General features: G+C 45.7%; 3 protein-coding genes across 3 annotated transcripts; 2 read left to right on the top strand and 1 right to left on the bottom strand.

Moving 5' to 3' along the window:
- The first annotated feature begins 290 nt into the window (after nt 1-290).
- On the top strand, nt 291-1,587 carry LOC128767941 (serine protease 1-like). Its single transcript, XM_053880335.1, has 5 exons — nt 291-420; nt 496-649; nt 718-977; nt 1,108-1,244; nt 1,313-1,587. The coding sequence occupies exons 1-5, from the start codon at nt 381-383 to the stop codon at nt 1,463-1,465; spliced, it is 744 nt and encodes a 247-aa protein (XP_053736310.1). The 5' UTR covers nt 291-380; the 3' UTR covers nt 1,466-1,587.
- A 1,028-nt stretch (nt 1,588-2,615) lies between these two features.
- On the bottom strand, nt 2,616-3,918 carry LOC128767939 (trypsin-1-like). The gene is made up of 6 exons (XM_053880333.1): nt 3,770-3,918; nt 3,534-3,684; nt 3,212-3,462; nt 3,006-3,142; nt 2,828-2,929; nt 2,616-2,752 (listed from the first exon to the last, which is right to left on the bottom strand). The coding sequence occupies exons 1-6, from the start codon at nt 3,903-3,905 to the stop codon at nt 2,705-2,707; spliced, it is 825 nt and encodes a 274-aa protein (XP_053736308.1). The 5' UTR covers nt 3,906-3,918; the 3' UTR covers nt 2,616-2,704.
- A 2,040-nt stretch (nt 3,919-5,958) lies between these two features.
- On the top strand, nt 5,959-7,169 carry LOC128767942 (trypsin-1). The gene is made up of 6 exons (XM_053880336.1): nt 5,959-6,016; nt 6,101-6,251; nt 6,323-6,573; nt 6,643-6,779; nt 6,856-6,957; nt 7,033-7,169. Exons 1-6 carry the CDS (start codon nt 5,977-5,979, stop codon nt 7,078-7,080), a joined length of 729 nt encoding a protein of 242 aa, XP_053736311.1. The 5' UTR covers nt 5,959-5,976; the 3' UTR covers nt 7,081-7,169.
- Nucleotides 7,170-8,662: the final 1,493 nt, after the last annotated feature.

The raw sequence follows: 8,662 nt of genomic DNA on the forward strand, positions 1-8,662 counted from the left end.
CTTATTTCATCCCTGTCAGGATTTAAACTTATATATAATGAAGCCGGTAAAATAAAACTATTCCAGTCTAATGAATTAGACGTTAACTGACAAAAAAATAATACAATGAACTGTATTGCTCTCGAAGATAAAAACAAAATTTCATCCGATATTTAAGATGTGAAAAAAAAAAAAAACCCAAACGTTAAAACTAGATAACTCTGCGGAACAGCCTGCTAAATCATTGACCAGCAGATTGGGTGTCAGATGATAAGCTCATTGGAACAGGGGTGTGGCAGAGGAGGGGGCGCCGGGGAAGCAGAGGGAGTCTTTGGTACTGAGCTATAAATTCAGTCAGGGACGGATTATTCGTGTCCAGTCTGGTGACAGGAAGCCACATCATGATTGGCCTGATCGTTCTTGCCCTCCTAGGCGCCGCAGGTACATCACCCTCTGTTTTACTCATGAACAAAAATGGCGGTAACAAAACGGTTTTCCTCTCCTCAACGTCTGCAGCGGCAGCCCCGATGGATGATAAAATCGTCGGGGGCTACGAGTGCACGCACCACTCTCAGCCATGGCAGGTGTCCATCAACATCGGCTACCACTTCTGCGGCGGCTCCCTCATCAATGAGCAGTGGATCGTCTCTGCTGCCCACTGCTGGCAGAAGTCAGTATCTTCACTGTTTGCTCGACTCCTCCGTCTCCTCACTGTGAGGGTAATGATCTTCTTTAAAGTCCTTACAGTCAGATGGTCATCTTGGGAGACCACCACATTTGGCAGTTCGAGGGCTCAGAGCAGTACATGGCTGTGGACGCCATCTACTGGCACGAGAAGTACGACTACCAGACTCTGGACTTCGACATCATGCTGATGAAGATGTCGCATCCTGCCAGTTTGAATGACAAGGTCAGGCCTATTGCTCTGCCTGACAAGTGCGCCAATCCTGGGGACATGTGCATGGTGTCCGGATGGGGGAACATCTACACTGATGAAGGTACATGTCTTCTACCACTCAGCCTCCTCACACCAATCCGCCTCATATTCTCTTAGAAATTGAATTGTTCCACTTACGGATCAAAGGCCAAACTCCTTCTCTATCTCAACCTGACTCTCACGTCCGACAGTGTTCAACCCATTCAACCTTCAGTGCGTGGAGGTTCCCATCATGTCGGACAGCGATTGCAAGGCTTCCTACCCAGACAAGATCACTGACCAAATGGTGTGTGCTGGATACTTGGAGGGAGGCAAAGACGCTTGTCAGGTATGGCCTTTCTATTCTGGATATCAAAGATCTGGCATGATACTTACATGCATTAATAACGTTCTCAGGGTGACTCCGGTGGTCCACTCGTGTGCAGCGGTGTGCTCCAGGGTATCGTCTCCTGGGGTTATGGATGCGCTCAGCCCAACGCTCCAGGTGTTTACACCAAGGTCTGCGCTCTGATGCCCTGGATCAAAGACATTCTCAGCGCATACAGCTAGATTGAGAGGTGCAATCCTGTGTGGTAAACAAGAGAGATGGTGGAGCACATGTTAGAGAAGGACAAGTAAATGGGTGTGAGATGCACTCGGTCAAGAGTCAGTCAATAAAATGAATACTTTAAAACGTGTCTCTGCCTTTTACTTACATTTTAGCCCATGGCAAGGAAAACTCAACTCAACTCATGGGTACAAATACTGCCAGACGTGCACAGAAACCTATATTATTTGGACGACACATTAGACTGATCCGATAATGCTTACTGTGTCTGAGAAACCAAAATTTCCAAATGGCATATTTGAAACAGCTTGTTAGCAAATGGCTATTGATGAACATCAGTTAAAAGATCAGTAGCTGCTTGTTACTAGCTACTATAAAGTGTATATCCACACAAATTGAACAGATGTTCACCTGTCCAGGAGGAGAGCTTCCATTTCCCTCCATTTCAGAAAGGCCTCGTGCTTTAACTCCTTTCTGGACCGATCCTTTTTTTCCTAACGGCCCCAAAAATCCCTGAATTAGAGTCTTCAATTTACCTATTTTTGCACTGTGGGAGGAAACCAGAGTGTGTGGAAGGAACACACGTGCAGGAAGAGGTTAACTTCATTACTTATCATTGTGAGTGATCAATGATCGTCATTTAAAAAAATATGTTTCTGAATTTTAAAAGTAACAATAGTAAGAATAAAAATTGATCACATGTTCAAGACCAGTACATCTTTTAAATATGTCTATTTCAGTGTGCTAAATATTGTCACAGGGATTTTGTCTGCCTCGTACCAAGTGATCAATGGGATTCATCGGTCTGTTTTCGAAAGGTTCCGAAGGCATTTAAATTCTGTGGACACACTGATAATGGGACAAGGAAGTGTTGATTTTGGTGGTGTCCTTCCTTTTTGTGTAAAGGTTGTCAGTTTATGGTGAAGGACGGGCCAAAACAATGAAAAAATCAACTTGTATTATTGAGTTTTTGTCCTCTGTAACATGAAACTGGCTCCTTGGCGAAGGTCTGCACTGTCTCAGTGCTTTTATAGAAGCAGCCCTACATGGTCTATACCATGGAGTGTGTCAGGAGCTGAAGCTGCCAACCCAACAGTAATGCAAAGAAAAAGTATAGCATGTTCATTGCATGAACAAAGCTCACACTTGGGGTTATTTGCTTGATATAGTTTATTTGATCAGATGTTGGCTCTGGAGCAGAGATGTTCCGCTGCTCTTCAGAACTGTGATCGCCGGATCGCCTAGTAGCTGGCCATGGTGCTCGTCAGCCAAGAGTTGAAGAGGCAGACCTGAAGAAGAAGAAAGGGGGAGTCAGTTCCTCTGTGGCAGAGTGGAACTTACTGGCGTCAGGTGTGAGCCCTCACCTTGGCGTAGACACCAGGGTGGTCTCTCTCAGCACAGCCGTATCCCCAGGACACAACACCCTGAAGCTGACCGTTGCAGACGACGGGGCCACCAGAGTCTCCCTGAGAGCAGGAAACATCAGGCTTCAGTTAAGCGCCCTTCAAAGCAGTGGTCAACAGGCGGACGGAGGACACAGACCTGGCAAGAGTCCTTGCCTCCCTCCAAGTATCCAGCGCAGAACATGGCATCGGTGATCATGCCAGGGTAGGAGTTCTTACAGTCCCTGTCGGACAGGATGGGGATGTTCAGGCACTGGAGCTTGTCGGAGTCAGCAGCTGTCCAGCAGAAAACAGAGGGTTGGACTTTGAAGCTTGGTGTGAATGGGAGCAGGAGTCTTCACTCACAGGAGCTCATGGTGTTGCCCCATCCGGAGACCTTGCACATGGTGCCAGCGGGGGCGCAGCCGCTGGGCAGAGCCACAGTCTGCACGTACTGGTTGAGGGTGGCGGGCTTGCTCAGCTTAATCAGCATGATGTCATTGTCGATGTTGTAGGAGCTGTATTGGGGGTGGCGGATGACGCGGGAAGAGGAGATGAACTGCTCGGTTCCCTCAGTGACCCTGATGTGGTGCTCTCCCAGACGGACCTCCACACGGCTGGAAACAGCAGACAAACATGGCGGTGACTCCCCATCCTCTGCGTTGGGATGTTTACAGTCAGTACTCACGACTTGTAGCAGTGAGCAGCGGACACAACCCATTCCCTGTGGACCAGGGATCCACCGCAGAAGTGGTATCCAGAGTTCAGAGACACCTGATGAGGCTGAGAGTGGGGGGTGCACTCATACCCTCCGACGATCTTGTCGTCCTCCAAGGCAACTGGAAACACAACACACACACAACAGCGTCACCACTGTCTTCAACTCTTCCGTGGAGTTTCAGGAAGTCAGCAGCTCAAACTCACAAGCAGCTCCGATGAGCAGAACAAAGACCAGAGACCTCATGGTTGCTGAGTGATCCTGTCGATGAGAGCACCTCACCTGGAGCGCTGCTATATATCCAGAATCCAGAGGCTGCTCACCTTCTCCCGCCGTCCTCATTGGTCAACAGCCAGCCAATCACTGCGGCAGGTGCAGACGTCAGGTGATTCATTTACAGGCAAACACCAGTGCACAGGCTCTTATCGATGAGATGAAGTCGGTTTTTTATAAACTAAAAAACACAAGTCAAATGAAACATTAATGACCAATTTTGTCCTATTACCTGAAGTTAACCACTTTTCATTACACAAGATTAGGTTTTCTCTTCGAGGACGTGCCATCATTGTCCTTCATTTATCAATAACATCATGTTGTTTAATGAATTTGTTGTTAATTAAAGAGTTTTCATTATCAAATGAATATGTTTATATAAGAGATTTGTTAGCTACAGTCCACATTTTTGTAAAACCTAAAACCAGCCTCAGCCAGGTTGATGATAAGTTTGTGTGCCGAGACACTCAGCTGTGTGTTTCCCATCAGCGTCGAGCCAAATCGTAGATATCAAAGTATAAACAGTCAATATTCCCTTCCCCATGCAAACCTTCATGCCGCAGGTATTTTGGCGTATTAAAAGTGAATCATTAAATGTTCAACGTGCCAGGTGTAGCCGTTCACACAGACAGGTTAGCCGTCGCCGCTGCCATTTGAATCTAACAATGAAAGACTGAAGAAGTTCTGAATCGAGCTTCTAAGGCTCAGGTGAAACAGACGATAGTTGGAAATTCAATTTCGAAAACTTGCTAAAATAACACAGCAAACGGAAACTCAACCCTCCTCAAGTCAGCATTTCACTTGGGAGATCACGTTATCATAGCAGCTTACTGAGATGAGTCAGTTATGTTTTGGTGAACAAGGTTTGTCTAAGGCGAAATAAAACTGAAATACAAAATACAAGCATTCAAAATTCTATTTTGAAGCCACTGCAAAATAAATGCAGTTTTTGGTACTCCATGAACTCCATGAACGTTAACAAGACACCTACATCTATTTTATCGATATAATTGAAAACTATTATTGACATTTAAAATCGTGTATCATCAATAGTCAATTTCAAAGGAGCTCAGTTGAACAGCAAGTGGCGGTCATGTTCAGGAAGTCACTAACACGTCTTGGTCGAAACCCATCAAGGACGTCTGTGGCATTAGTGAGGGAGAGACAGCAGTGGACTTGGGTATGATGATCCATAACAACATTCAAAACACCAGTTCCTTGCCAAAATACTTCCTGGAAATGGCTTTAAGTTTCTTGTCAATAGCAAATCAGACAAACTTCTTATTCAGGTTGTGCATGTCATCACACACCTGCTGGGCTTCTACATGAAATAGAGTCACCTTCATTTCAAAAGGAATCTTCCTCTCCATTGCTGTGAACTAGTTGTGTTTAAACTGCTATCAATTTCACATTTCACAATTTTCTTGCTTTGGAATGAAGCAGGAACAATTGCAGGAACCATCATGTTGTGAGGTTGGGCTGGTTCTGGTGTCTGTGATGCTGAAGTGGGGAATACTTTGATACCTACTAGTTGGCTGGATGCTGCTGGGAAACACACAGCTGAGTCTCAGCACACAATTTAATCATCAACCTGGGAGAGACTGGTTTTAGAATTAAAAAAAAAAAAAAGAAAAACTGTGACTATTCTATATAATTCTTAAAATACAGAATGGTAAAAGTTTAAAAAGAAGGACAGAAGATATAGGAAAATAGAAAGAGGGAAACATTGATAATAAATCAAATACAGGCATGGAAAATACATATTTAGAAAAAGACTTTCATGACTGAAACAGCAAATGATAATTGAAAGGTAGTTATGGACACCTTGACAAGAATATCAAGACGACTATAAACATAGATATAACATCATTCCTGTGTATTCACATCAATTATAAATTAATGAACATAAAAATCATATTTTAAAATAACAGAGTTTATAAGAACCGACTTCATCTCATCGATAAGAGTCTGTGCACTGGTGTTTGCCTGTAAATGAATCACCTGACGTCTGCACCTGCCGCAGTGATTGGCTGGCTGTTGACCAATGAGGACGGCGGGAGAAGGTGAGCAGCCTCTGGATTCTGGATATATAGCAGCGCTCCAGGTGAGGTGCTCTCATCGACAGGATCACTCAGCAACCATGAAGTCTCTGGTCTTTGTTCTGCTCATCGGAGCTGCTTGTGAGTTTGAGCTCTGACTTCCTGAAACTCCACGGAAGAGTTGGAGACAGTTGTGACGCTCTTGTGTGTGTGTTGTGTTTCCAGTTGCCTTGGAGGACGACAAGATCGTCGGAGGGTATGAGTGCACCCCCCACTCTCAGCCTCATCAGGTGTCTCTGAACTCTGGATACCACTTCTGCGGTGGATCCCTGGTCCACAGGGAATGGGTTGTGTCCGCTGCTCACTGCTACAAGTCGTGAGTACTGACTGTAAACATCCCAACGCAGAGGATGGGGAGTCACCGCCATGTTTGTCTGCTGTTTCCAGCCGTGTGGAGGTCCGTCTGGGAGAGCACCACATCAGGGTCACTGAGGGAAGCGAGCAGTTCATCTCCTCTTCCCGCGTCATCCGCCACCCCCAATACAGCTCCTACAACATCGACAATGACATCATGCTGATTAAGCTGAGCAAGCCCGCTACCCTCAACCAGTACGTGCAGACCGTGGCTCTGCCCAGCGGCTGCGCCCCCGCTGGCACCATGTGCAAGGTCTCCGGATGGGGCAACACCATGAGCTCCTGTGAGTGAAGGCTCCTGCTCCCATTCACACCGAGCTTCAAAGTCCAACCCTCTGTTTTCTGCTGGACAGCTGCTGACTCCAACAAGCTCCAGTGCCTGAACATCCCCATCCTGTCCGACAGGGACTGTAAGAACTCCTACCCTGGCATGATCACCGATGCCATGTTCTGTGCTGGATACTTGGAGGGAGGCAAGGACTCTTGCCAGGTCTGTGTCCTCCGTCTTCCTGTTGAGCACTGCTTTGAAGGGCGCTGAACTGAAGCCTGATGTTTCCTGCTCTCAGGGAGACTCTGGTGGCCCCGTTGTCTGCAACGGTCAGCTTCAGGGTGTTGTGTCCTGGGGATACGGCTGTGCTGAGAGGGACCACCCTGGTGTCTACGCCAAGGTGAGGGCTCACACCTGACGCCAGTAAGTTCCACTCTGCCACAGAGGAACTGACTCCCCCTTTCTTCTTCTTCAGGTCTGCATCTTCAATGACTGGCTGGAGAGCACCATGGCCAGCTACTAGGTGATCCGGCGATCACAGTTCTGAAGAGCAGCGGAACATCTCTGCTCCAGAGCCAACATCTGATCAAATAAACTATCTCAAGCAAACAACCCCAAGTGTGAGTTTTGTTCATGCAACCTGATCACATGGTCATGTGCAGATCAGATTTACATGATCCACTTTACTCTTCAAGCTGCAGTCGACCACGACTCAGAGGTTATGGGATCCTCTGGACTTGTTGATGATTGAAGTTTGGTGGTCTTTCAAATGACTCTCTGAATCCATGAATATGTTACAGCATTAAAAGCTCTGGTAGGAGAGAGCCGTCTCAGAAGCTCCACGTCTTCCTCACACATACCCAGTGTTTACTGAGTGTGTTCAGCTGCTGCCACCTCTGGTCCCATTGAGCTCAAAATGCTGAAAAAGTTATCAACCTTTGTAGATAAAATACATTGGTGAGCAGGAGTGGGCTGCAGGTGGGAATAAAGTGGCCATAAGTTGAGCTGGAGGTGTTCTGTTGGTGGGGTAAAGAAGAGCTGATGGTGGGCTGGAGGGAGCTGGACTTGGGCTCAACTTCATGCTCAAATGATAAGGGATAAAACTGTATTTAAGTACTGCAACAGAGTTTGTCCCTTCCTCGCCCACATCTTTATAAAGCAAATATATTCGAAGAGATACCATGACTTTCAGTTGAATTACAAAAGAGAACAGAGGTTTCGATTTGTTTTTTAATACACATACGTACCATTCAGTCCAGTAAGCCAAAGCAAGCCAGTTGACCCGTGTCCATGGTACTTTGCCGTACTGTATAGCACACACTGATTTCTATGAGATGGAATCTGTGGTGTCTGCTGAAGCACTGCGGTCAATAGAAGTGGCTCCCTCCTATTTCACATATGGAAGTGAGAATCACTTGCACCAAACATCCCACTTCTTGGTCACTCCAAACTAGAGTTGAGGCATGTCATCCTGTCCACGTGCCTCCTACATCGTCGAAATCATCGTCAAAAAAGTGTACTCGAAATTTAAGACTTTAGCAGTAATATCAAGCAAAAAAAAAACGTTTGATTTTAGTGAAATTATCTGTCCATGCATTGAGATATTTCTCCTTGAATCAAGCTCGCTCAGGACTAGAAACAAGAGCTCCATGGTGAGTGTGTGGAACCTGGAAATAACCGCCATATGCTAAATTCTTAACAATAAATACTTAGCCTGAAAGTGCTGAAGGTGCTAACTGTTTTGCTAAGAAAGAGAAACATTAACACGCGTCATAAACATCCCAAATAAGAACCTGACAGATAATTCTATCCAGTATTACCGCTCAACAGTACTCCCATAATCCTTTGCTCCAGAGGCAGCCTGCATCGCTATAATGTATATAATTTAAGCAGAAAACAGTAGAAAACATCTGGTTCAAAGATGGTGAAATAAATGTCTGCTTGAGTTGTGATATGGCTGCATCTCCATGTGCTTGACATAAGAGCAATAATAGACTGTTGAATTGAGCAAAAAGTTTTATTTTAGTGAGACAGGGGCAGTGATGTGAAATCAGATTTTAACAGTTATTGACCTCGTAATATGATTTCCTGTCTATTATAGACAA

This window comes from Synchiropus splendidus, chromosome 12, assembly GCF_027744825.2.
Source record: "Synchiropus splendidus isolate RoL2022-P1 chromosome 12, RoL_Sspl_1.0, whole genome shotgun sequence".
NCBI classification, from domain to species: Eukaryota; Metazoa; Chordata; class Actinopteri; order Syngnathiformes; family Callionymidae; genus Synchiropus; species Synchiropus splendidus.

What these genes read in the sequence shown, in the direction of transcription:
- LOC128767941 (XM_053880335.1), top strand. Translation starts at nt 381, where the DNA reads ATGATTGGCCTGATCGTTCTTGCCCTCCTAGGCGCCGCAG. An exon ending in GCTGCCCACTGCTGGCAGAA is followed by an intron (nt 650 to 717) that starts GTCAGTATCTTC and finishes TCTTCTTTAAAG; the next exon opens with TCCTTACAGTCAGATGGTCA. An exon ending in GAGGCAAAGACGCTTGTCAG is followed by an intron (nt 1,245 to 1,312) that starts GTATGGCCTTTC and finishes TAACGTTCTCAG; the next exon opens with GGTGACTCCGGTGGTCCACT.
- LOC128767939 (XM_053880333.1), bottom strand. Translation starts at nt 3,905, where the DNA reads ATGAGGACGGCGGGAGAAGGTGAGCAGCCTCTGGATTCTGGATATATA. An exon ending in GCTGCTCACTGCTACAAGTC is followed by an intron (nt 3,463 to 3,533) that starts GTGAGTACTGAC and finishes TGCTGTTTCCAG; the next exon opens with CCGTGTGGAGGTCCGTCTGG. An exon ending in ACCCTGGTGTCTACGCCAAG is followed by an intron (nt 2,753 to 2,827) that starts GTGAGGGCTCAC and finishes CTTCTTCTTCAG; the next exon opens with GTCTGCCTCTTCAACTCTTG.
- LOC128767942 (XM_053880336.1), top strand. Translation starts at nt 5,977, where the DNA reads ATGAAGTCTCTGGTCTTTGTTCTGCTCATCGGAGCTGCTT. An exon ending in TCTGCTCATCGGAGCTGCTT is followed by an intron (nt 6,017 to 6,100) that starts GTGAGTTTGAGC and finishes TTGTGTTTCCAG; the next exon opens with TTGCCTTGGAGGACGACAAG. An exon ending in GGGCAACACCATGAGCTCCT is followed by an intron (nt 6,574 to 6,642) that starts GTGAGTGAAGGC and finishes TCTGCTGGACAG; the next exon opens with CTGCTGACTCCAACAAGCTC.